The sequence below is a fragment of the Myotis lucifugus genome, unplaced genomic scaffold, assembly GCF_000147115.1.
Source record: "Myotis lucifugus unplaced genomic scaffold, Myoluc2.0 scaffold_317, whole genome shotgun sequence".
In the NCBI taxonomy this organism is placed as follows: Eukaryota; Metazoa; Chordata; class Mammalia; order Chiroptera; family Vespertilionidae; genus Myotis; species Myotis lucifugus.
The window spans coordinates 1,121,801-1,149,462 of NW_005871365.1; the positions used below are offsets into that span (position 1 = coordinate 1,121,801).

Sequence of the window (27,662 nt, forward strand, 5' to 3'; positions counted from 1 at the left end):
TGTGTCTTATGGTTGAAAATGGACCACCTGCAATAAGAATTTATGGTGGAAAGGTTGGCAGGATCCCATTTAATGAGGTCAGGTGCCTTGACTAAAATAGTAAGTACTTAGGAAACCGTAATTCTCTTCAAAAATACAGGATTTTAAAAGTATCACATGCGTATTTGAGGTTGGCAACGTTTTTCTATCTCAAGGACATCTCTACTTGGTTCCTTATAGTTTCTATAAGTATGGGATTATAGATTTCAGTCTTGGAGAGGGCCACAGATATGATCTCTCAGTGTGTTCTTTTTACAAACCTGAGTGAGGATGAGTGACTTGCATCATTTCAACTAGTTAATGGCACACTGGGAGAAAATTCCAGAATCAGGATTTCTAATTGAAACCCTTCATGAGACCAGTACTCAGTGAGACCTCATGTTTTTTTTTTTATACAGCCTAATGAATAATTCTGTATTCACATTTCTCTTGGTTATTTGTGATTATAATAATTCAGTTGTGGATCTCAGTGCTCTAAATTGATCAGTTGGTGTTGTCCACCTTAAAAATGAAATAAGACGGTCTTTAGCTATCCAGATTGAGTTTATTCAGAAATAGCAGAGGATTTGCAACTTTGGACAGCAAACTATGGGGAGACACAGGCAAGTAAGAGGAGACAAAGGGTCATTTCTTAGTACTCAGTGTTAAGAGTCTTTAACATCTTAATGTCTATACTTTCATCAGGCCCTAAATAACACCCGTTAATAAGTGTAGAATGCAGAGAAAGCTGGAGTAATTTTGAAGTTATTCAGAATGACCTCAGGAGTTCTGGAAATCCAGTTCCTATTCTCAAATCTACAGGGCCTGGAATCTGAGTCATATGGATATTCACTCAGGATTTTTCTGGGCTTTAGTATAATTAATAGGGTCATGACCCATAGATTCATGTCAAACTAGTTTCCTGTTTAATTAGACCCATGTGGAAACAGATTGTTTCAAGAGCAGAATACAGTTGACCCTTGAACAACGCTGGGGTTAAGGGTACCAACCCTCTGTTCAGTCAAAAATCTGTGTATAATTTTGACTCCCTCAAAATTTAGCTACTAATAGCTTACTATAGACAAGAAGCCTTACCAATAATATAAACATTCAATTAACACATATTTTGTATGTCAGGTGATTTATCTATATATATAAAAGGCTAATATGCTAAGTGTCCCTCCTTCCATCCAACCAGTCGCTATGACATGCACTGACCACCAGGGGGAAGACACTCAGGAACTGCCGAGCTACAGTGACTTGGCAGCAAAGGTTCTCGGGTGACACACCCTGGAACCAGAAAGGAAGGAGCCCGATTCCTCACGGGGCTACGCGGTTCCACCTTTGGCCATGGGTTATGTTGTAGCTGGGGCACTGTCGCCCCGAATCTGGTTCACTGCACACTTGTGTTTGCATTCCACACCCTGTACTACAGCAGCTTTGCAGAGTGCCCTCTCGCACTCCGGGACTCCTCAGGGGATGTCGGAGAGCCAGTTTCGGCCCGATCCCTGCAGGCCAGGCCCAGGGACCCCACCTGCTGCAGGGACCCCACAGACTCCCTCAGAGCCACGGCGCTACCAGCGCCACTCCAGGTGCGGCTGGCGGGGGAGGGACTGCGGGAGGTTAGCTCCAGGGCTTGTCCAGCCCTTCTCACCCAGTCTCACCCTGCTGGCCACCTTCTAATTAATTTCCTTTCAATGTGCACGAATCTTTGCTCCAGGTCACTAGTACACTATATTCTTACAATAAACTAAGTGAGAGAAAAGGAAATGTTACTGAGAAAATCATAAGGTTCATCTGAGAATTTTTTAAATTTGTCACAAATCTTCAAAAATATTCTAACATATTTCTTGAACAAAAAAATCCACATACAAGTGGACCCACGCAGCTCAAACCTGTGTTGTTCAAGCGTCAACTGGAGTGGAAAAGGTGCGAATTTCCCTTTCAATCCTATCAGACTGTTTTTAACAACGAGCAGTAAGTGATTTTTCTTCTTCAGATATGCAGAAATACACCACACATGATCTTGAGTGAGTCTTGCTGTAGACCAGTGGTTCCCAACCTTTTTTTGGCCATGCCCCACCTAAGCATCTTTAAAATCCTGATGCCCCTCCACCCTGTGACATATAATTCTTATTATTCAAAAAGTGAACACCTGTTCACATGGAGGAAGCCTAAAAGGCCATGAACTTGGTCTAAACAAGCTTCCGAAGAACATGGCATCCATGAAAGAGAAAAAAAAAAAGAACGAAAGAATTGAAGTACTGAGGAAGAAATCACTAAGAAATGGTTAAAAAATAATGATAATATGAAGTGATATGAAAAAAATAGCAAATAAACTTTCAAAATATAATAGAGAACTGAAATGCATAAATATGTCACAATATATATATATATATATATATATATATATATATATATATATCTACTGTATATGAAGCCCCTAGAACCATAAGAAATGCAAAAAATTCACTGTGAATAACTCATTCTCGAACTGCCCCCTTTAGAAATCAAATTGCCCCCCCGCCCTGTGGGGCGTGTGCCCCACGTGGGAACCACTGCCCTAGACCTACAGTGTGTATATTTGAATATGCTGACCACATCCTTGTTTGCTTCTGGGCAGGGGGACATCCAACAGCTGCTGATCATCAGTGACCCCAAAGCCGCCTACGACTACTGTGAGCATTACAGCCCGGACTGCGATTCCTCGGTGCCCAAGGCCGCGCAGGCGCAGGAGCCACAGATCGATGAGGTGAGGACCAGGAGGTGGGCCAGGGTGTCTCCTGTCCGTGGCAGAGACGCGGTCCTGCAGTTTGGAGGCTGGTCTCTATGTATCCCATTTCCATTAAAGCACACTTTTTTCAATAGCGCTCGCTATCTGGGAAGAACTGACTCGAAATGGCTTCTGGTGTTTTTTCCTTTTATTAAAGTATTTTGTAACTTAAGTTTCTTACAAATAGACATACCTCCCTTGTATGCGGTGTATATAAACATATTGCATGTTTGGGGGCGGGGGGCGAGAAAAAGATAATCTCTAAAAGCCCTGTTTTGCCCTTAGCACTGCAGTCATGAACTCTGCTTCCAGATCAGGGTGACAGAGCTCAGGGTCTCCCCACTTCCCAGGCCTTGAGGAATGTCTGCAGAGGAGACAGGGGCACTCTAGCCACCTTAAAGTTTATAGGATGTGAGGGAGTTTCTACTTCTGGTAGGCTCTGCTACATTGATATATGTTTTCTTTTTCTTGCACAAAATTTGATGTCAATCGCCATGAAATGAAAAGCAGTATGAACTGATGGTGGTCATTAAACTATTCATGTACTTTTATTCATGTTAGGTCACATTATTTGAAATTCAGGTGTAAAACCATTCTCCCAAGCGATTTTTTTCCCCAAGAAAATTCATCACAATGAAATCTGACTCTGTTCTCATTCAGACCAAAAATACACGGATCTAAGTTAGAACAGTCAGAGCAATTCTGTCAGCCTTGACTGTCCCAAAGAACAAGAAATACAGTCAGCGTGCCCTTTCTCCAGACCTTCCAGGAATATTGGTTGATGTGGATTTTCTGGAAATCAAAAAGTAAGCAATCTGGAAGTTAGCCTTCGGCTGGTCTCAAAACTATGTATTTAGATTCTTTTCACAAATTGAAAGTATTAAATTTTAGAAGAGATGGTAGAAGTTGAAAAACATTAAAACTGTCCTTGTGCTTAAAAATAGCTCAAATAGCATTTCTCTTACCTTCTAAATACACGATTACTAGGTGTCACCTTTTGAGTTTTACTATTTAGAACAGGCTAAGACTCTTATCTTTCAGTTTTAAATAGTTATTTTGAATATTACCTTTGAAATGCTGGAAATATGTATTTTTTACATTACTTTTTAAGGTCTGATAGTGATTTCTGTTGCAATGATCTTTTCCATGACTTCATATTAATTTTTTTTCAAAACAGGAAAAAGTCTTAAGAAGCTGAATCCCAAGAGGATCGGTAAACTAGCCCTCAGTGTTAGTGCTTTCATACCTTGCAGAGGATGCAGTAATCCCGTATTAAAATGCATGACATTTAGTATAGGTGTTCAAGATTGATGAAGTTTACTTTGTTCCTGTTTTAAAAAAGATAAGGCTGATATATTTTTAGCAACAGATATGGTGATTTCTTTTTAAAGAATAAAGGTATGTGTTCTTAATATGTCACCTTGAGGTGACATTCCCATTTTTTAATGCTATTAGCCAGGTAGCTGAGTTCTTTTGAATCAAAATAAGACTTTTTATCCCTTTTTTTTTATCTTAAGTTCATTTAAAAGTAAACTTGCCTTCATTTAAAATGGTAAACCTTTTTCTATTTTAATGATCTATACATATATTAACATTCTCAGATGTCAAATTTGTGTGTGTGTGTGTGTGTGTGTGTGTATGTATGTGTAGATAGATAGATAGATAGATAGATAGATACTACACTTGATCTTAGCCAAAAGGCCGAGAAGCGATGATAGATAGATAGATAGATGATAGATAGATAGATAGATAGATAGATAGATAGATAGATAGATAGATTTCAGAGAGGAAAGGAGAGGGAGAGAGATAGAAATATCAATGATGGAGAGAATCATTGATCGGCTGCCTCCTGCACACCTCACACTGGGGATCGAGCCCACAAACGCGAGCATGTGCCTGACTGGGCTCAAACTTGTTTTTGTTACAAGCATTTGATGAAAACAACATATTGCTGGAGCAAAGGCTGGCTGAAAGTCTGCTGGGGTGATGCGTAACAGCATCTCTTACTAGTTTCTCTGCTGAACATGTCACAATGAAAAATTTAAATCAGCTTTTGGTTTTTTCTAATTCTAAGTGACATTGATACTTCAATAATGAGACAACCATTTTATACTAGTATGTGAAAAACTGGTTAACCAAATCTGTAAGCAATTCTTATATTAATTTTGAACTATAATATATCATTATATTTCAAAAATACATTAAAAATTGATGTATGTTCTACCTATACAAAATAGGAATGCAATGATATTTGCTAATGAAACAGAAAATAAAGTACATGTGGAGCATCAAGCATACATGTTGTACTTTATATTAGTTAATTTTATGTTAATAAATTTGTGACATTCATATTTATTATTCTAATTTGAATTAATAAATATGTCAGTTTCTTTTAGAAGTTAACTGTGCTTTTTCTAACTTGTAATTTAGACTAGTTAGTTTCCTCTAAATAACAAATTCTTACTCACTTTTAGTCAATTTTTTATGTGTTTGGCACAATAGTGAAAAATGTATCATGTGAATAGATTTGAATATAGTGACCACATCATCAAACTTAAATTTTATTTGAACCTACATAATACCGTCTATATGGAAGAATAACTAACATTAAAATTATGACAGTTTTGATATTAAATCTATATATGGTTCTTTCTTCATGTATTACACAGATTATAATGCCTTATATCCAGTAGGCAATTGATGGTCTTACATATAAAAGATAGAAAAGAAAACAAAGATAATCTTTTTAAAAAAGTAAAAAATGATAGACTTGCCCAAATGTAGTACCTTAATTTTCCATTCATTTAATATTTATCATGTATTCTAGCTCTCATAGGTGCACAGATATCTACCGATGCCACTATTTTCTACCAAATGAAGCCAGAACAGACTTGACATTTCTAGGAGACCCTCTCTCCTCACAGACAGTCATTCACGCTCAGCTGCTCACAGACAATGTGGAAGTCCTGCCACCACTGCTAATCTTGCTGTATAGATTCACCTGGTTGATTACAATAGGGTCTCTCTTTTTCACCCGTCTTTAAGGCATCCTCAAAACCCCAGAGTTGGAAAGCTTCATGTAGACAACAAAGCCTTAAGTCTCCTCAGGGGATGTTGTGCAGATAAAAATAAGAACAAAAGCAGTGATGCTTTCCAATGAGACCGAGCAGCTCCAGGAAAGAGATGCCGTCAGTGCTTAGGTGGTGAGCGTGTTACTTCCTACATCATTACAGTCACCACTGAGTCTGGTTGGTCCCTATTTGGAAAGAGTGCAAACAGAGGACAGAATTATGGAGGTTAGACAAGGATTACTCCTTCCAGGGAAATCCATGCTCTAAAGATAACTGGCTACTTTGGCACAGGCTTATCTATAGATGGATATATAGGTAGGTAGGTAGGTAGGTAGGTAGGTAGATAGATAGATAGATAGATAGATAGACAGACAGACAGACAATAGTGTTAGCTATTATCTTTATATATATAAAGCCTGAATACCAGGCTTTAAGACACATTTAAATTCTCCCTATATGCCTTTCTTTATTGCTTTTTGTCTTTACAATTCGTTATAGATGCACATGATTCTGAAAAGCATACTTAATTATAAAACTCTAAAGCATAATATAGGTAAAGTAGACTGGCAATTTTTTTGGCTGTTGTTCTAGTTTCAGCTAGTAGCTAGTAATGATAGAACCCCGATATTTCTTCTTTCAACATGACTTATTCGATTATATCCACTCTCCATGGATGGCTACTGCATATATATCTAATTCAGTTCTTAATTATTTTATTTACTTAATCATGTTATCAGTAATACTTACATTAACTTTCCTAGAAATAATTGCAATTTTATCTCGATTGCAGAGGCATAAAGAAACAAAAATGTCTAAAGTGCTATACACGTGCATTTTTCTACTTTACCAAATTCTGTCAAGTTTTGTTATAAGGCATCCAATGCATATTCATTGAAAATGAGGATATTGCTGGTGAAAGAAAAGGATGACTCTGTTTCTATTAATTTAATCAAGTGGGAGTTTTGACAATCGTAAAGAAGGCCGGAGTTCTATGTTTAGACTTCAACATGACCTTCAGCTGCACCAGCTAGGAGAGGTCACTCCAGGGAGGGTATTTCGGGAAGGGCCAGATGTGCCCGAATTAGTCTGTTAAATCGACATTTTATTGCACAAAAAATTTAGTATAAAATACTATTTACAATGTGAGCTCACTTTCGTAGTTTATGGTATCTAAATGGCATGCCCTTTTTTGGTAGATACAAAGGCAGTATATTTAACATTTTAAACGAAGTGTTAAATATAAGCAGATATGATTTTGAATCTTTTAATGCTTCACAAGTATTCTAGTATGCTCATTTGGATCATAAGTAACAAATTCGAGATTTCTGAATAAATTTAAAAATTAATCTTTCCATTGGTTCTAGTATTCCCAATAGAATGTAGACTCATTTCATGTCCCTTGTAGTCCTTTCTCTCCCACCCTCCATTTCACAATAAATACCCAAACCCTTTCATACTTGGGAAGCCTAGTCTCTCTATTTTTCATTTTTATATATGCAGTTTAAAGAAAATAAGAAATCGCCCATGGAAACGACTGTAAAATTCTTATGGAGAAACCTTGTGGAGTAAGTTTTACAAACCAGAATCAACACGAATATCTAGCAACTGTGTCCAAATACATAACGGCTGTGTCTGAATTAATATCCAATAATTAAAAGCCTGAATTAATATTCAAAACTTTTAGTTTCTTCACAGTCCTAACCACCATCACGCTCCTAGAGCACCTGCTTCGTCACTCCCGGGTCATTATACTCTGTCTGGGACAGTATAATACTTGGTGTGACGCCAAATAACCCCGAAGGACCCATCCTTCCCCGGCTCTTAACGTTTCCTCCACGCAAACGTTAAGAAGACGATTCCTACTTTGTTAATGGTGTGACCCGCCGCTAACCACGTTCCCGCTGTCTCTCCCTCTGCGATGTAGTATGCGCCCGAGGAGGTGGTGGAGTATGACTATGAGTATGGGGACGCAGACTATAAAGAGGCTGACAGTGTGACAGGGACGCCCACTGTAGCCGAGGAGACCGTAGCACAAACCGAGGTAAACACCGTGGCCGGGTTCCCGCTGTTCGTCTCCCTGTGGCCCCCCTTCCGGCCCCCTGAGTCCTGTGAGCCAGTAACTGGTTTTCCTTTGGCAGCCGCTGTCCCGAGGGCACCGTGCCGGGTTCGCTGTGCCTGTTCTTCCTCTCACCCAGCCCTTTCCTCCCTTCTCACTTTATATTTATGTTTTCCATTCCGCCTCCCCCCGCGCGTTCCAGAAGAAGAAATCCCATTTCCAACAGAAGACGAGGACAGTGGCCACTAGCTCAAAGGAAAAGCCCCAAAAGTTTACGCCCCCTAAATCTGACCGATTTGCATCCAAGAAGAAGAAAAGTTACCGAGCAGCGGCCACAGCCAGACTAGGGGTCCAGGTAGCAAAGCCAGAGCAATCAAGATCTGTCCTAGACCCGCAGGACGATCTGTGATGATGAGGCGCTGACTAACCCGCCTAGACAAACCCTCCCTGGCTAATACGATCGCCCCGTCAAATCTTGATTCTAGAAGATGTGCGATCGCCTCCCATTTCGACTAATTGCGTTTCCATTGCGTTTATTGTCAGGCGAACATCGTGGAAGATTTTCAAGAATACAACTACGGCACCATGGGAAGTTACCAGACCGAAGCTCCCCGACGTGTCTCCGGCACCAACGAGGTAATGCGCCTGGGCAGGGGCAGGCCCAGCCCCAGGGGAGACCCTGGGCCTTGTTCTCCTGGGATGCCTCGCTCCGGAGGGACCCCCAGGGAGCCTCTGTGAGTTTGGGATTTTTATTGTCTCGCCGTGGTGAGAGGACCAGAGACGTGGGTTCGCTGTCCCTAAACAGGGGTCATGTGCAGCCAGTGTCAGTTCAGGCCCGCCCGGCTCCCGGCTTTGTGCACAGGCTACTTGGATCTGACTGAGTGGCCGCTCGCCTTACCTGATGCTCCTGGGCCCCCAGCTTCTGAGCGTGCTGTGATGAGCGGTGCTCACAACACGGCCTTCCCTGAGGAGCACCCGCAAGGGAGACTGTATCCGCCAGGGATACAGTCAGTTCTCCCACCTCGGCATCACCGGCGTTTCTGTAACAGCGCGCATCCTGAACAGATGCAGTCTTCGTGGCTCTTGTTCGCTGCTCACAGTTCCACACTGCTTAGGAATGCAGTGGTGATTATGGTTAAAATAACACATTTTAACCTTTCCCATTCTTCTCTACGAAAACATTTAAGGACATGTAGGTCCAAATCAAGCAATCTTTCTGAATTTCATATCATGTGTACGTTCTGATCGTGCAGAAATGAGCGTATGATTCCGTTTAACTTTGTCAAATACCCGCCTTCCCTGGTATGAACAATGCCTGAGGAATTGAGTTATTAGAACATTTATATAACCCGTGTCTCGGCAGGGAATTAACTCAGTGGTGCAGTACATGCAGATGCATAATCTAGAACAGTGACATTTTAGCCTAAGAACAGATAAGTTTCATCTTGTCCAAATTAATCGTTTCCCAAAATGGGTATCTTGATTCAAGATGTTTATTTATCTACCCAAACTCGTCCAGTTTTGTAGTTCTCAGCTCTGAGTACAGTAATATCTGCTGGATAATGTGCATCCCCTGTAGACCCCCCTGGTTTAAGAATACAACATTCCTGTGGTTATTGGACATTTCCCTTTAGTTAACAATTGCTACAGTTCAGCCACATTTTATTCACATGATTCTGTGTAATCTTATTTATTCAAGATTTCTTTATCATCTAGACTCACTATATCATAGTGAACAAGTTATTTAAAAGTGAAACTCAAAAAGTAGCAAAATAAGTTAATTTGAACTTCATCAAAATTAGAAGATGGCCAAAAATTGCATAATAAATATGATTTAGACTTATACTCTTATTAGGGAATTACTTGTGAGCAAATGAAAATTACAGTAAGTTTACGTTTCTATATCTCCGAGGGAGTATTATTGATGTAATTTTTACTTTTAAGTGAATATTTATTCTCTACTCTTTGAGATCTGACAATGATATATTTAACTTGATTGTCTTAAATTGTGAGGACTATATTTTATATTATATTGGCTTTAAAGAACTCTTTGGTGATATGAACCTTCCCTACACGCCAGATACTCCGCCTACATATCGCAATGATAAGTCTCAGTATTGGCGTGAAGAGTTCATTTTGGGGATCGAGAGTCAACGTTACATGGCTTTTCTGGTGGTAATTATATTGCATAAGGATGTTCTGCGAGATTTGAAAATTAAGCAATCTTTCACTAAGAGCATATTTTATTATTCAAATCTTAAACCATAAATACCAAATTGACTAACAAGGTTCTTTTCAATGGAACAAGCAAATACACATGTGGAACCCATGTGAATATTTGCCTTGGAACTATTGGGAAAATGTTAGAAAGCCATGTATCCTTGTACATACCGATGTACAGAACTATTTCTTTCAACGATCCTGGCAGAAATAGTGCTCAGACTCGCTTGAGTAGCATTTGAACCGCTGCCCCCGTCACATCCCATGGAACTGTGATTGCAAATGCTTGCCTTGCTTCACTAACATTAACCTTCATGTTCTCCGATTCCTTGCAACTTAAATGAATAGCCAAGTCCCGTGGAAGATGTGTTTACCGAAGAATATCTAACCGGAGAGGATTATGAGGCCCAGAGGAAAAATCCCGAGGATACACTGTATGAGAACAAAGAAATAGACGGCAGGGACTCTGACCTGCCGGTAGATGGAGATTTAGGCGAATATGATTTTTATGAATATAAAGACTATGAAGATAAGCAAACGAGCCCCACTAATGAAGAGTTTGGTCCCGGGGTCCCGGCAGAAACAGATATCACAGAAACCAGCGTAAGTCTGTGTTACGCTCTGTGTCGTTGTGTATTCTTTTGGGAGTATTTCCATGTTCGTCTTGATGTCTTTCCAGGTTTAAAATGCTGCTTATTGCCTTAGCTAGTGTGGATCAGTGGATAGAGCATCAGCCTGTGGACTGAAGGGTCCCAGGTTCGATTCTGGTCCAGGGCATGGACCTTGGTTGCAGCTCGATCCCCAGTAGGGGCTGTGCAGGAGGCAGCCAATCGATGATGTTCCTCTCTCATCGATGTTTCTATCTCTCTATCACTCTCCCTTCCTCTCGCTCTAAAAATAAATGAAAACATTTAAAAATAAATAAAATCCAGCTTCTCATATAAATTTTGAAAACTTATCACAGCTAGGACACCTTGATAGACTCTCCCCCCTGGGGACCTGCCCCCATTGAATCTCTGGCCACACAGCTGAAGTCTTTGTTGAAAGTATAATCTTGAATAGAATTGCATCCAGATTTTCTCTTCATTGATGCGATTAAAATGTAGTCATAATGATTTTGGGTGGTAAATGAAATTTCTGATTTTTACACTATATTTTGGTGATGCTCGGTGATGCACCATACTTATTATTATATTGTTATTATTTTAAACTTTTGACCACCTTCCCCCATTTCCCCCACTCATTTCCTCCATTTTATTAACTTTAATTTGATGATACTTTTTGATTAATGCCTTGCAACAATTTTTAAGGTCTGCGGATGTCTTTATCTTTCTGTCTTTAAGAAGCAATTGTTCATTCTCATTCAGGATTCAGTGTTAATGTTCATTATGTTTTCCTATGTTATATTTTCAGTATTTAAACCTCGAATAGGTTGCTATTTAAAAAACACACTTTAATAGGTTATTTAAAATACATTTAGATAATTGCCCTGTTAAAAATACTGGCCCGGCTGGGGTGACTCAGTGGTTGAGCTTCGACCTATGAACCAGGAGGTCACAGTTTGATTCCCAGTCAGGGCACATGCCCGGGTTGTGGGCTCGATCCCCAGTAGGTGGTGTGCAGGAGGCAGCTGGTCAATGATTCTCTGTCATCATTGATGTTTCTATCTCTCTCTCCTCTTCCTTCCTTTCTGAAATCATTTATATATACACACACACACACACACATATATACATATATATACATATATACATATATACATATATATATATTTTTTTTAAGTATGTAATGGCCTTATTTATTTAAAGACAGGCTGCTTGAATTTTCACTCAACAGATAAATGGCCATGGCGGATACGGGGAAAAAGGACAGAAAGGAGAGCCAGCGGTCGTTGAACCTGTAAGTACTGGTGTGAACACATTGTGAAGGTTGGTAGTTATTTCACTCTGTTCATTGACAATTCTGTTGTCCAAATGTGTATATAATTTGTCACAGATAACTGAGTCGGTAAGGCCATTTCTGGTAAGTGGAATCTCAGTAAACCAAAAAATAGAGAGTTATGGAATTTTGGAATTTGAAAGTGGCTGAAATGTGTCTGGTCTAATTCTCTCGTTTTACAACCAAAGAACCTGAGATTCGAGGGGTTTCAGTGCTTCCCTTGGGTGTGAATGTTTGGAGGTGGAGCTGTCACTAGACTTGAGCTCTTCCGGCTTCCAGGCCAGTGATTTCTCCTCTGATGTCTGAGTGGACATTATGAGACATGTTTTTTGACATAGATACAAATAAGTATGAAAAAAATAAGTTTCATAGCCAAATAACATTAGGTAATCAAATGAAGATTTTAAAAAAACACACTCAGTTCCTTACCTCCCAATAAAACGGCTCCAGTTCACTCCAAACATGACTTTTAAAACTATGTTAATTTTCTTACCACTCAAGATATTGGTAAGAAACATATTCTTCTTAGAAAGCAGTGTTCCTGTCCTACCTGCGGAACACCTTGGGGAAACTACTGCCTTAGAACTAAAGCTGTGGGTCTAACCATTGGCCTCACGGTCATGCATATCATTTCAGAAATTACAATGACATAAACATTAAAACAAAGATGGTGGGTGAATAAAAATGAACGTGCTACACCTATAAGGACATTATTGGCTATCCTCTCTATTTCTCCAAAATCTGAGAAAGGATGCCACATGCTCAACTGAAGGCTTTTAAAAATATGTGTTTTCCGAATGACTTTGCCCTTGTTATGAACATTTACAACCAACTTTTAAAAATGACAAAACAATTTTCGGCAGTAGAATCATGAACGTTTTGGACCTGGTTCTTATCCTGAAATAGTACTAGGTTCTCTTATGCACTTAAGAGCTGATCTCATATTTATCCCAGCTGCTTTTGTCTGCACTTTTCTCCCCTTTTCTGAATTAAAGTGCTTGGGTGTCCCTTCCATTCTTCCATTCACACAACCAGTATTGCAGTCCCTGCTCTGAGCCTGGAATTATCCTGGGAGCCGGGGACAACCTGATCACATGCCTTGGTTTTACTCTTCTTGGAAGCACTTAGCATGTTCCCTTTGTCATGTTGCTGATCCGGATATCTATATGTTTTCTAACGAGTCCATAGATTCTCTGAGGACAGGGACCCATGTCTTCTATCATTTTGAGTTCTGCCTTCCTCATGCAAAAGTGTTTGTGATTGGTTTTATGTGGTAGGAATGGAGAATTCACTTTTTAAAATGCTTTCTTAGAGTCAGGCACGTAAAAGGTGAGCGGTTACACTTTCCTTGGAAAAGAGCCTGTTTTTCCTTATTCTAGGGAATGCTGATCGAAGGACCACCAGGGCCAGCCGGACCTGCGGTATGGAAATGTTTTATGATTATTTTTGTCTTGATTTTTTAAAATAATCAGATATAAGATTTCTGTTACATTATTGAATTGATATATTTCAGACTAATTTGAGTATTATAGAGGCGAATATTTGTTCAGAGGACCTGGGCCTTGAATTGCTTTCTGATTTGGCTATCCAAATGATACTCTTTTTAAAAAAAACAACACACACACCTCTATTGTAGAAAGTATTACAGATGTTACCCTTTCTCTAGGGTGGTAGAACCCATCCTCACCCCCCGAACCCGCCCCGGGCCTCTACCACCCTATCCTCTGTGTCCATGGGTTATGCATTTATGCATAGTTCTTTGGTTGATCTTTTCCCACCCACCACCCACCCCTGGCTTCCCTCTGAGATTCTTTTGAGAGCAGTGGAAATATATTTTGTTTTAAATATTTTTGTTGCTTAAATATCTCTGCATCTAACCTCATTTTCAACCTCTACCTGAAAGTTATGCAAGTAAAAGAAAAGCCTTGGCTATTTTTAGGGAAAAGATGTAGACATATCTCCGTGAATGGGGCCCAGGATTCTAAGAGGTTGTAGCTGCCTTGTCTGTGTTTCTGAATGGAGTGACTCTCAGCTCCTTTTGTCCTTTCCCTGTGAGGCTGACATCACTCCCTGGGTCTTTATTCACAGGTAGTTGTACTGATCTGACTTTGTTATGACAACCTCTGTCTTTCGTGGGATTAATTCAAATTTCATCATCTGAAATAAGCATGTGATACTGGTGCCTTTAAATACTTTTACCCATAAAAGAAAATAGAAGACTGCCTCCAGGCTAAATGATGCTACATTTCCACACGGCTCTCACGTTCTTGAGGTCTAATCCTGGGAGTCTACCATTTCTTCCGTAAGACCCGGGACCAACATCTACCTCAGGGACTTGACCTTGGGGAGTTCTTTCCTGTGTTTCCCTGGACCATCTGCCTCCACTGGGAGAGCAGCTTCATAGAGGGAGAGTCCAGATAGCCACAAAGTGGTCCCTATATGTTGTCTGTTCATAGGAAGATAAATAGGGCAATTGTTTGAGAGAGAGTTGTATATTCATGAAAGATAAATGAGCTCTTCTTTGATGTTGGTCGGATGAATTTGCCTGCATCCTAATGAGAGCAGGAATCTGACTCAGATGCTGGTTTATTTCTCTGTAGGGTCTTATGGGCCCTCCAGGTCTACAAGGCCCGTCTGGACCCCCTGGCGACCCTGGCGATAGGGTAAGTGAAGGGGATCCTCAGAACTAAAGGATATAACATAGATTAAAAATTAAAATACATTCCACAAGCTTAACATGTTATTCGTCTCACTGCGGTGGGGGTGGTGTTTATACATTTAATGTTGTGCAACATTTAGGTCAACTTTTCTAGCTATAATTTTAAAAGTGAGGGTAGAGAATGTGCATGTTATCTATGTGATAATTAGTGAGAAAACTTATGATCAATTTCCATGTTGACATGAACCCGTTACTTTAGATTCAGTTCTTCAATTTGAATTCAGACAAAATGTCCAGGAACTGCATGGGTGTTTAGTTGACGGCTGGTAGAGTCTGAGCTAATAATGAGCATCACATCAGGGTCACATGGTGAAACCGAACTTTTATGTTAGTCTCCCCAAACTCTTCATGTGAAATCTTATCCCTTTGTTTTTGGGGTTTTTTTGACCATCCTTGTGTAGCCTATAACTTTGCACATTATGAAAATAATGTTAACTAGTATAATGAATACAGTTCTTCCTAGGTAGGCTTACTAAAAGGAGATTAACCAAGGAGTAAAAGACAAATGCCAATGAGATCATGTAGACTTATGGAAAGTTATTCAATTTCTAATAAATTTGATTTCATTCATTTATTAATTTTGAGGATTTTATTTACTTTCTAGGGTCCCCCAGGACGTCCTGGCTTACCAGGAGCTGATGGCCTACCAGGTCCTCCTGGTACCATGCTGATGTTACCGGTATGTTCTTTCTTGTAGCTATAAAGAGGACTTAACATTTGTCATCTTGTTTCTGAAAAATATTGTTGGACCATATTACAGAGCGGTCCACTAAAAATCATCCTATGAGGTAGAAAATCAAGCAGCCTTTGGAAATTATGAGAAATTTTACTGAAAATAACATCTAGTAAATATTAATCTCTACTTTAGAATTAAGATTTCAGAATTTGATTACACTTTTGACAACAAAGCTTAGAGTTTTTTCTTAATATTCCCAATCGTGCTTTATCCTGGTTGTATGATTAATCTGTATTTCATGTGTTAACATAATATTAATATACTGTTTTTCACCATATACACAATAGTTGATATCTCTCTAGTGTCATTTATTGCTCAAAAGTTATTTGCTTTACCATGAGGTTCCTTTTAATGCTGCCCTACTTCTCTGGGGAAAATTATTTATTTATGTAAAGGCAATAAAATTGCAAGTAATAATTACGTATGAGAAACTGATGCTGCATTGTAAGCTAAAATTTAAAAGAAGCTTTAGAATTTTATGGAGGGATATAAGTAGGATCGGTTTTTAGTAAAGAAAAGGTAAACAAAATAAATATAGCTCAAGGAGTTCACTGTGTTCATAGTGATTCCAAAGTTTTACTCAACGAAATAGCAATGGCCCTGTGACCACCTCTGACTTGGTGCATTTGGAATTTTTACAAATGGATGGATAATATGGGTCCATATGTGCATGTGAAAAACATATGATAGAATTTTCAGAAAGGATGGAACTGAGCAGTGGGAAGAAGCCTCTAGTCCAGTGGTTCTCAACCTTCTGGCCCTTTAAATACAGTTCCTCATGTTGTGACCCAACCATAAAATTATTTTCGTTGCTACTTCATAACGTTAATGTTGCTACCGTTATGAATCGTAATGTAAATATCTGATATGCAAGATGGTCTTAGGCGACCCCTGTGAAAGGGTCGTTCCACCGCCAAAGGGGTCTCGACCCAGAGGTTGAGAACCGCTGCTCTAGCCTCTTAGAGGAGTGGTAGAACATGGTCTAGAGACCTTGCCTAACGGCAGAAGGAGACTTCCTAAGAAAATAAAGAAATCTCGGCATCGTGATTCATGATGGTGTGACCTTGGACTTGTGTGAAATCCCACTCTGTTAAGTGAGCACTTTTGTCTAGTGAGTAAGGCATCTACTTGGCAAAGGCTGATGCTGAGTTTCTTTATGTGGCCTTTGCTCAGTTTCGCTATGGCGGCGGCGATGGCTCCAAAGGACCAGTGGTCTCTGCTCAGGAAGCGCAGGCCCAGGCGATCCTGCAGCAGGCTCGGGTAAGAAGCATCAACGTGTATGCCCTCACCCTACTATGCTAGATTGTGCGCACGTGTGAGTGTGTGAGTGTGTGTGTGTGTGTGTGTGTGTGCATCGGGAGGGTGCCACTATTTTGAACAAAATACTGTTGAGTAGAATATTAAATATAGATGGGGAAATGCTAAGATTGTATCTTTTGTCCAGCAGGATTTTTTCCCCTTAGTTGAGTATTCAGTGACTGGCCCTTGCACTATTGCCATAGATAACTCTGGTGATAACACACACGTTTTTTAATTTGTTTTGAAGACACTGGTGGGTTTAGACCTAGTACTCTCTGTCTTTCACATCCACTTCTTCCTACAATGGCAATAATTCGATTTATTGCAATTAAATTATACATAAGTAAATCAAAGAAGGGATTGGGAAAGAGTTGAAAATCATATAACATTTTTATTCATAGTGTAGTTTTTTTAAAGACGAAAGGAAATAAAGGCCTAAATTGGTGCGGTAGTGGATACCCACCCGCTCAGCGATGTAAATCGCTATGGGATATCATTGTTTATCATCATAAATCTGAGCGTATAAAATATCTGAAAACGTAAGTTTAAATTCATTACCAATATTTGTTGACATATTTACCAGTCTGTTCACCTAGAAATATGCCATTCTGTGGTGACATCATGTATAAAGATAATGAAAAATTTAAATATTTGTTTACTAGACCTTACCATAAACAAATACAAAAATATTGAAAATAATTTGTCAATGATCCCTACAATTTATCTTGTAAATTGTATTACTTTGAACAAATTTAAGGTAATTATTTGAACGTAAATATTTTATGAGGCCACTGAATTCCTCATTTTATTAGTCCTTGCAACCTACTTGGAAATAGGTAGCAAGCGTTATAATTCCAATTTTTCAGATATTTAATCTCAAGGATTAAGAAGTGTATTGTCAAAAATCTCATGGTGAGTCAGTAGCGAAACTTTGGAGATCCTACCGTTTTCATCTTGTGCACTTTTCTAATACAATTTTACGTATTATTTCTATTACTGTATTGTTTTTGATATCTGTTTGGATAATCTAAGTATTCACCTTTGGAATCACTAATATTCAAAACTCGCACACCATACTAATTTAACATCTATCAGATATTTATTCTTTGTACTCTACTTGTTCCAGCTTTTCAAGTATGCTAATTTCACATTTCTAATTTTCAGTGTCAGTAATGCATGCCTATGATTTCACAGAATAAATGTGTTTTTCTGTATAACATTAAATTTGAGATTTGTCAAAAGAAGTGTATCGCCATACTCTTTTGATCAATTTTGCATTTTGTCACCTGGCTTTCATAGTCATAGTCCTTTCTAAAATAATGGCTAGAAAATGTTTACTTAGAGCACCTAAAAGTATTTTCAACGAGTACTGAACATATACATTTAAGAGAGGTCTATACATTATTCTAAAGTACACTTCTCAGAGTAGAAAACTATATCAGATATTAGATTTCTTATTCTAAGATATATTTTAACCTTTTTTATTGAATGAATCTTAGTAGTATGTGATACAAGATTGTGTACGCTCCAAAGGTTTAAAAAATGTCTGGTACTTATTTAGGTCATCTAGAAACTAGCGATTCTTCAGTAACCAGGCCTCTTCCTAGCATGGAGCTGTCATGCCTGTGTTGGTCATCTGTCACGTGAGGTTGCTTGTGCCAAAGAATATTGTGGTTGAACATGCGAGTCCAGTAGGACATTCCTAACGTTGATATATTTTATTTTGTAGATTGCGCTGAGGGGTCCCCCTGGCCCAATGGGTCTAACCGGAAGACCAGGTCCTGTGGTAGGTTCCCCAATAAGATGATGTGTGTTTAAATTCCTAAAATAGCAGTTCCAAGGGCAGCTTGGTCCACGCAGTGTTCATACCTCTGGCTGGTGAAACTAGGGTGTATATATACCAACTCATGCTTAATTTTCTTTCCATTTAAAAAATCTATTAGAATGGAGTCCTCAGTAAATTTTGATGAAAATGAATTTTTTTTTGTTTCAGTGAAAAGTTTTCAAATCAAGTAAATACCATGAAAAATATAGTCACATATTCGAATGCTAATTTTTCTACATATAAATATAATGTATTTGCATAATATTCAGAGTTACTAAAATTCAATTTTACATTAAATTCTTGAGACTTGATTTTCTGCTAAACAGAATTTTCCGTAATAAAAGAAAAAGTATTTGAGGCCAGTGAAAATTATTCCATCATATTAGGAGCAAACAGGAGACCTGGCTTACACTCGAGACTGCCTGCAGTATTCCACACAGTGATCCAGACACTGGAGAAATTATTTGTCTTTTAGAGACTCTTGGAAAATAAGTGTTTGATTTTCCTTACTAGCTTGCTAATATATTACAAATATTTTTAAAAGTATCTTCAAATCTTATGAAACTTACTAAGTAGTAAGCATTGTAGCAATCCACAAAATGCAGATTTTTTTCAAACCATATTGTTTTCTTTAGAAAAAAAGAACACTGTAGGATCGCAACCCAAGTTCTCCTTGATTTTAGAATTAATGGAATAAATAATTTCTACTTTAAATATTTGTTTTTCAATATAAAAAGTCATGTATACTCTGCTTGTATATGATTTTATATGCTTTCAAAATGCTTTATTGAACTAGGTATTTATAGAAATTATAGACCTGAAAATGAAAATCTTATCTTGGATTTACTTAGTGGACACATAGCAAAACTATTTTATTCAAGTTTAATCAAGTACACAATCTTCTGTTTAATCTCTTTTACTCTTATTAGGATGAGAATAAGAGATTTACTATTGTATTTTATTGAAGCGTCTGTTATGTAGTTTTACATGTACTTACAGTTCTCTTAATTCAGTCTTGAAATTCCATAACATTGTATATATTTTGAAGGGCTTTACGCTCAATCATATGAGCTCATGTGGAATATACGTGCTGACAATATGTCCCACAGAATGTAAATTATACATAGTTCTATGTGCATTATTAAGTGTTATCACGTATTTTTACTGTTCTGCTCTCACAGTATGCTAATTTCACATGGAAGATTCCATGCTACTTAACAAGGGAAGAAATAGTGTTAATATTTAATGGCTACTTAGTGATAACTTCAGTTTACCTGATGAAGGAACATCAGAAGCAAGTTAGTGCTTTACAGATTTGGGCGCAGAAGGGTTACCTGTATATTTCATTAACAATAAATGCTCTTGAACCCTGAACCTGAGACTCTGATGATACAGGTTCAGGGTCGGAAGCGGCAAACTATAATTTTAAAGAGTTCACCGGCTTGATTCCTATAGTCAAGAATGTTTGGGAAACACTGACATGTATTACTTTAAAAATATTAGTCTAGGACCTCTAACACTGTCTTTTCCAAAAGAATTTTCCTACTTATCATCCAGACAAACACAAGCCTAGTGGATTTGTAGCGGGTAAGGGCGGTGGGGAGCAGAACCAGTAAAAGCAGAGAAAATTGGCACCTTCTGTATCACCAAACAGTCATTAAGGGTCACATCACGTGGGCAGAAAGATATAACATTGATGACCGTGTGCACATTCTCAGTGTTACATCCACGATGAATGAATTTTACTACTTAAGTCTTTGTTATGGGAAGTATCAGATTCCTTAAATATTAAAGGTAAGTATTGAGAGAGAGAAAAGTCACGTTGCTTCTTTTTACCATTTTCTCTATTATCCTTCGCTCCAAAACATCCAATTATTACACTTTCAAATATCTGTTAAAACTAGAGTCCAAAAAATTTTATACATTAAGAATTTAAAAAGAAATAGAGACTACATCAACATTTTAAGACAAATATGTACATTCTTCCAATGAAAAATGTCTTCATTCAATTGTTTTCTTCCCAACAGACAAATGGGGGCTTAGCTTATAAAATATACAGGAAACATAGAAAATGTCTTTTTCCCCCTGTCCTGTTACTCTCAATTATTGCATGACAATTTTTAGAATAAGTGTTTGGGCAAAGTAATTATAATCTGTTGAGTAGGTAGTGCTTATATACAGAGGACATAATGCAGCAAATTAATTAAAATAAATCGAGTGCCCGAGCATTCAATTCAGTGATTAATAATCAGATTTAATGTAGAGCCCAGTTTTTCTCTGGAAGACATCTGGTTGTAGGAATTCTTAATTAGAAGTTTGAAAGTCATCATTCTTGTCACTTTCAAGGTTAGAATATTCCTGTTTCTGACTTGCTGTCTTTCTCAGGAGTCCTATGAGTAGTTATTTCACGTTGGAGCCACCAGGAGGCGCTAGAGAGCTGACACTTTCAGACAGCAGCATTTTAATTTTTCCTACTTTGATTCAATGCACTATTAATGGAATATGAATTTGATTTAAATGAACCCTTCACTTCTTAGACACACAAAGTATATTTGTATGGCATGAAGAAACTATTACCACCAGGTTCAGTTGTAATGTTCTAAACCTTTCTAGGGGGATGACCAGCTAGTCTTTATTGCTTATTTTATTTGTTATTGATGTGACCTTGACACACCAGGATTGAAGCAAAACCACAGAGCATGCTGCAGCTTCACCCAAAAGTGGTGGTTTTACTTTGCCCTTTCTTTTTTTTTTTAATATATTTTTATCAAATTCAGAGAAGAAGGAAGAGATAGAAACATCAATGATGAGAGAGAATCATTGATTGACTGCTTCCTGCACACCCCACACTGGGGATTGATCGAGCCCACAACTGGGGCACGTGCTGAGAATCGAACCATGACCTCCTGGTTCATAGGTCGATGCTCAGCCACTGAGCCACGGCGGCCGGGCTACTTTACCGTTTCTTGACGGCCCAGTGGGTCATTAGCGAGAGGCCCAGTGAGTGCTTTTAAAAGGAGTACCTAGTATTTATGTCAAAAACCCACAGGACCTTTATAAAATGCTTTTCTATTTTTGCAGTTAACGTGCCAGGCTTTTGTTGCACTTTGTGCATTCTGTACATGTTGGTAAGGTGTTTGTCATAAGGACTTCTTCTCGGAGGAAAAGCACAGACCAATCTGAGAATAGGCATTGGCCTTATTCCGGGACAATTGCGGTGGTAGCAGTAGCCTCTGTTCTTGACGCGCTGTTGCCGTAGAATGCAGTGTCTGATAAACGTCTCAGGGTAAAAGCAAGAGCCGCCCGCCCCGTCCTTGCTGCCTGAGCACGCTCAGCACACCCGATGCAGTGAGCGTGGTGCCCGTAGGGCGCATGTAAGTGCGATGATAAGTGACGCCTGTGTGTCATCGTCAGTGCTCCGAAGGTGCACACATTAAGGACAATTTCCCTGTGATTTCACGAAATTGGCTTCTGTGTAGTTATCCCTAAAATAGGCTTTTCAGTGGAGCTCACCCTGGAATACAGTCTGAGAGGAGATGCATTTCAAAGGACTTGGAAATGTTATCCTATTAATACAATCACACTAATTGGATAAAGTACATTTTGAGTAATGTTTCGTCATCTCAGGTGACAATGGTGGGAGAAGAGTGGTAGGGAATTGCCCCATTAAATGACTGCGTCCTCACTTTTCTCTCCAGGGGGGGCCTGGTTCATCGGGTGCCAAAGGGGAGAGTGGTGACCCAGGTCCTCAGGTAAGGACAATTTATGTCACTTCTTTCATTTTTGCCTTTTGTTGTTGTTGTCAAGTAGGATAATGGGAGTGTCTGCCACTTGTTTTATGAGGAAAGAAATGACTGACACTACCTTGAAGCTCACATCATCTCATTTCCCTGAGAAATCCTTAGTGGCCAGTTGACTGCCAATGACTTGATTAATTTGAGCAAATAAGAGATGCACATTCAAATGATCATATTCATTGAAAACTAACAAGATTTGTCCTGCTGTTAATTGCCCCTTGCCTGCCAGCTGGGTACAGACAGGGTAGGGTGCTCTCTCTGCAATGATTTTTTAAAAGCTGCATTCTCTTAACCTCTAAGTATTAGACACCCTTAACTTTATACTTTTTATCATCAGTATTTAACCGTGATCATAAAATTATTTGTCATTTCAAATGTGCTACATTTTCTACCAGATGATATGCATACTGTTTAAATTAACTTTAATTATTTATAGTTAGTTACATATAAAAGCCTATGTAATATTTATACTGGAACTGCATTTGATCTATGATTCGTTGTGTAATTTTATTTTAAAAAACGTGTATCGATCTCCACGGGAGACTTCATATGCAGATACAACATTGCATTGTCCTGATTCAGGAGAGAAACACACTGAGCATCTTCAGCCTTCACGCTGCCTGGCATGGCTTGGGGCCAGTCAGGCATTTGCATCAGGGATCGCCAGGCGTCCGCCGGCATTCTCCGGGTGATTGGAAAAACCTGTGCTAGGCACGGCGCTGAGTTGGAAGAAGATAAAGGAGAAAAAGACAGATTTAGTCCAAAACTGCAACAGTTAACTCAATGGGAGAGTCAACTGTGAAAAATAGGCAATTATAACCCAGTGTGATAAATGAAATAAAAGACTGCCTAAGAGAGGAACTGCCAGAAATGAAGGGAAAGGTGTTAGAAACAAAAGAGGAATGAGATGGATGGGTTAGGGATGTTTTAAGTCCAGTGAAATACAAAACCTTCAGGTTTTGAGAAAAAAAAAGAATAAGGATTTTTAAAAAGTTTAAAATATTACTGTGTTCCTTTTGTTTAAATGAAGGTGCATGCTTCTATAAACTTAATAAAATAATATGACTCTTTTCTGCAAGAAGTCATTTAGAAAAATTGATTCACTTGTCTTTTAGTTTATCTGGACTTTTGCATAAGAACTGATTTTCTTGTGTTAAACCGATTAAGACATAAAATAAAGAGAAATAAGAAAATGATTAAGGTAAAGTTAATTGGGTATAAACTCCTAAAACCATGTCTGTCAATGTGATTGAGTTTATTGGTCAGGAATTTTAGAAAATGAATTAATTGCGATGTTTTGGCACAGGGTCCTCGTGGTGTCCAAGGGCCGCCTGGTCCGACGGGGAAACCTGGCAAAAGGGTAAGGCTGGCGTCCGTGTGTATTTTGAGGGACGCTGAAGTCATCGGCTCTTCTGTCGTACTTTCCTCTGTGCTCGTCGGAAAGTACTGGCTTTTGGTTAATCATGTTCTTGGCATTATCAGGGTCGTCCCGGTGCTGATGGAGGAAGAGGAATGCCAGGAGAACCTGGGTCAAAGGTCAGGAGCTCAGCTGTTTCTATATTCAGATCCTGTATGTCAGTGCAGCCCTCAAAATTTTGTGTTTTAAAATATCTTTCTTGATATAAAAGATTATGTCACAGTGAAATTATCCCACAGAATGAAACTGAAAATGTGATGATGATGATGATGGTAGTGGTGGTGGTGATTGTGATGGTGATGATAGTGATGATGAAGATTGTAGTGCTGATGATGGTGATGATGATGATGATGATGAAGGTGATGATGATAATATTGATGATGATGATTTTATAGGGGGATCGAGGATTTGATGGACTTCCAGGTCTGCCAGGTGACAAAGGTCACAGGGTAAGATATACCATTCTGTTACTTTTTATATAGAGATAATACAAGAATATTAGGAAATACTTTAGAAATGATAAACTCTAGGAAATTAGAAGAAAATTTAATATTTATAAATCCAGTTAGTAAGTCACGACACCTACTTGATACTTAAAGAAAGATAGGTAGAATTACACATGCAGTATTAATATAAGTTCTTTGTTTTTAGATTTTAAAATACTCATTTTATATAAACATAAGTTGAGACAGAATTTTTATTTACATGTATGTAGAAAATATAATTATAGAAGAACAATAATTTAGGGATTTAATTTTACCTTCCATTTTTCTTATAATTGCCTTAATTTTTCCTTTAGCCTTACATTTTCCACTTGTAGAAATATACTCAAAAGAAGACATTTGTAGGCAATCTGTTATTAGTATAACAATATACTGGACACTTTTATTATACTAAATGAGAGGCTTCTGGCAGACAGAGACACCACAGCTGTTTCTTTGCTATAATATAACCTTGCAATCCAATGCAGGAGCTTATCATTGGGTAGGGCTAAATAAACACCATTGTGAACAGAAATCCAGGAGGTATTTTTAGTGGGATATTAGCAATCAGTCTCTCTCTCAAAAAAAAAAAAGATCAGTTTTGGATCTTTACATTTTTCTTTTCTAGAAGTTAAGAATGAAGGTAGCATAACCTTTAGGTAAATTGGAGAATATATTTTAAAAAGAAAGAAGGAAATAAAGAAAGAAAAGAAAAGGAAGAAAGGAAGGTTGTCTAGCAAGATAATGTATGCATACCACATGTCAAGAGAAATACATAGTTTTGCTTTAAAAAAAAATCCCAAATTCCTTTAGTATTCTAGAGTTGTGCTGATTTAATATGAATTATTTTAGAAGCAGAAAAATTTTAAATGAAATTAAAATCACCAAAGTGTATCCATGTTTGAAATAATTTTCAGCAAAATAATATTTTAACGGTTTACCTTATAATAATTCCACGTCTGGAAATGATGTTGAGTGTTTAATTTAAACCTTTTCATTTTAAAAACCAAGGGACTCTTTCCCTAGCATACTAAAGCGGCACCAGTTCATGTGAAGGGATGGTTTGCCTGCGAGGTGCTCTGAGGGGGGCACTGAAGCGAAGGCCCCCTGCCGAAGGCTCTGTTCGTTGGTAGGAGAGCTGCAGAACAGACCTCTAAGCCGGCTGCTTGATTTCATATTCGAATTGCATTTGTGTTGATTTACTAGGGTGAACGCGGTCCCCAAGCCTCCCAGCCCTCCTGCGAAGACGAATGAGGGTACATGCAACTTTATTTTTTATGGAAATGTTTACAATTAGACATAAGAGAACAGATCACGTAGAAACGACACATTGTCTAATGGTGCTTCCCTCCCACTCATTCTGCAACGACAGGGGGAAGACGGAGAAATCGGACCTCGGGGTCTCCCAGGGGAAGCTGTAAGCAACTTGCGTTCTTTGTAAATTACACCCCCGTTTTGGAGGGATAGTGAGTGGGGCTGCCCCCCGTAAGGTCAATGACTAAGGCTGGTGACTATTAATTACCTAATTAACCAGGTGATTATTATGTAAAATAATTAAAGGATACCTTGTGCTTTTCTGTTATCAGTTCTCAGACACTGGAGAGACAAGACATGTAAAATATAACATCTTGTCAGACAAAAACCCTTATCTGGTTTTGGTTGCTGTTTCATTTTTTTTTTTTAATATCAGTAATAGCTCTGGAATCTATTTGGGCATTTAGGATAAATGAAGCTTACTACCAGAAAAACACTACAACATGAAGTGCTCAGTATGCCAGATAAAAGAATGCTAGAGTCTAGTTTCTTCCACTGAATTTTACGAGTGAAAGAACTGAATACGGAAGCTTTACCCAACGCTAGTTCATCAAAGAACCAGACTGGAGGCAGGCCTACGCCCATGAAGGGACATGTCTGTGTAAATCTAAAACGATAATATGACTCTTTCTGTGCAAGGAGCCATTTAGGGGAAAAAATGATTCTCGTTTCCTGCTTTATCTGGACTTTTACATAGAAATGATTGGCCACTTATAGAGCCTATTGGCTCAAAGGCAGGAGAGCTGAGAGAATATGAGAAACAGGGAGCTATTGTGTTGACTTTTCAAAGGGAGGAAACCCCAACAGATGGAGGAGGGGGAGGGAAGAGGAGGAAAGTTAAGATTAAACACAAATAATTTTTAAAACATCTCAGGGAAATGGCTTCTATCATCTGTGTACATAGTTACCGGGAGCTTCTTTCCCTCCGGGGATATTCTCTCAAGATGGACTTAACCCCAAAGTAAAACAGATGAGAACTGGGACCCGTCTCCGTGTGGAGCAGAAACATGAGGTTTAATCCGATTCTGTGCTGCCATTGCAGTCAGAAGGGACCCGGCAGTGACATACTTAAAGCATTAAGCTATTTCTTATTTAAAAAATATCCCAAGTGGTTCCTACGGAAATTTACAGAAACAAAGATACGCGGTTTCTGTAGCAAAGACTCGCTGCCATCCACTCTGGCTTCCGAGTCAGCATCAGCACTGACCATGGGTCACGGAAAATGGGCTTAAATGCCACTTTCTGTGAGTTGAGCGACGACATACAGTCTCTTTACTCTGAGCATGACATTCAGGTGTCTTCTGAGGCGGGGCCTGTTGGGAGCGCATTTCTTAGGGGGACGAGCCTTTCCTTTGTTTGTCTGTTTCCTTCCAGGGCCCGCGGGGCTTGCTGGGGCCACGGGGCACGCCAGGACCTGTGGGGCAGCCTGTGAGTATGGCCGCCGCGGTGGGGCCGCCGTGGTGGGGCTGCCGTGGTGGGGCTGCCTTGTTGGGGCTGCCTTGGTGGGGCTGCCGTGGTGGGGCTGCCAGGCCAAGCTTGTGGGGTGTGACACGGGGAGGCCGGACAGCCTTGGCGGGACAGCTCCCACTGGAACCACCGGCCCAGGGCTAGTACTAGAGCTTCCCTGTTTGCGGTGTAACCTCAAACCCTTAAATATGAGCAATAACGGCGTTGATGTTCCCAGACCCAGCCACGCTGCTTTGTCAGTGTCAGGCAGCTCTTCCTTGTGGTTTATCTCCTGGTGATGTTTCCTATCAGGTTTCTTAGGCGCACAGTGGGGGCTGCTGTTTGGGTTTTCCCCTCTGGGAACAGATGCCCGAAGCACAGGTCTCCCCTTTCTTTCCTCATCCCCATTCCGTCCTGAACTGATCTGAGCCCCCGGGGCTAAGGGTGTGGTGGCCATGAGGTGGTCAGTCCCTTTTGATGTGCGGGTGGCATCTAAGCTGATGAACATCACACACATTTTTGTTCTTTCATTGAAGGGCATCGCAGGTATC

The 27,662-nt window shown here is 39.2% G+C and overlaps 1 protein-coding gene and 1 pseudogene across 1 annotated transcript in view; one reads left to right on the forward strand and one right to left on the reverse strand.

Moving 5' to 3' along the window:
• The window catches only part of COL11A1 (collagen type XI alpha 1 chain), a gene marked incomplete at its 5' end in the record, with an annotated part of 138,395 nt that overhangs the window by 34,654 nt on the left and 76,079 nt on the right, over nucleotides 1–27,662 (forward strand). The window contains 17 exons of the mRNA XM_023764109.1: nucleotides 2,642–2,770; nucleotides 7,787–7,903; nucleotides 8,462–8,554; nucleotides 10,487–10,741; nucleotides 11,975–12,037; nucleotides 13,456–13,497; nucleotides 14,677–14,739; nucleotides 15,400–15,474; nucleotides 16,705–16,791; nucleotides 18,560–18,616; nucleotides 22,354–22,407; nucleotides 23,759–23,812; nucleotides 23,935–23,988; nucleotides 24,265–24,318; nucleotides 25,558–25,582; nucleotides 25,695–25,768; nucleotides 27,040–27,093. Of these exons, the coding sequence (XP_023619877.1) occupies nucleotides 2,642–2,770; nucleotides 7,787–7,903; nucleotides 8,462–8,554; nucleotides 10,487–10,741; nucleotides 11,975–12,037; nucleotides 13,456–13,497; nucleotides 14,677–14,739; nucleotides 15,400–15,474; nucleotides 16,705–16,791; nucleotides 18,560–18,616; nucleotides 22,354–22,407; nucleotides 23,759–23,812; nucleotides 23,935–23,988; nucleotides 24,265–24,318; nucleotides 25,558–25,582; nucleotides 25,695–25,768; nucleotides 27,040–27,093 (1,350 nt within the window). The remainder of the gene's footprint in view (nucleotides 1–2,641; nucleotides 2,771–7,786; nucleotides 7,904–8,461; nucleotides 8,555–10,486; nucleotides 10,742–11,974; nucleotides 12,038–13,455; nucleotides 13,498–14,676; nucleotides 14,740–15,399; nucleotides 15,475–16,704; nucleotides 16,792–18,559; nucleotides 18,617–22,353; nucleotides 22,408–23,758; nucleotides 23,813–23,934; nucleotides 23,989–24,264; nucleotides 24,319–25,557; nucleotides 25,583–25,694; nucleotides 25,769–27,039; nucleotides 27,094–27,662) is intronic.
• Nucleotides 4,433–4,504, reverse strand: LOC111828275 (annotated as a pseudogene).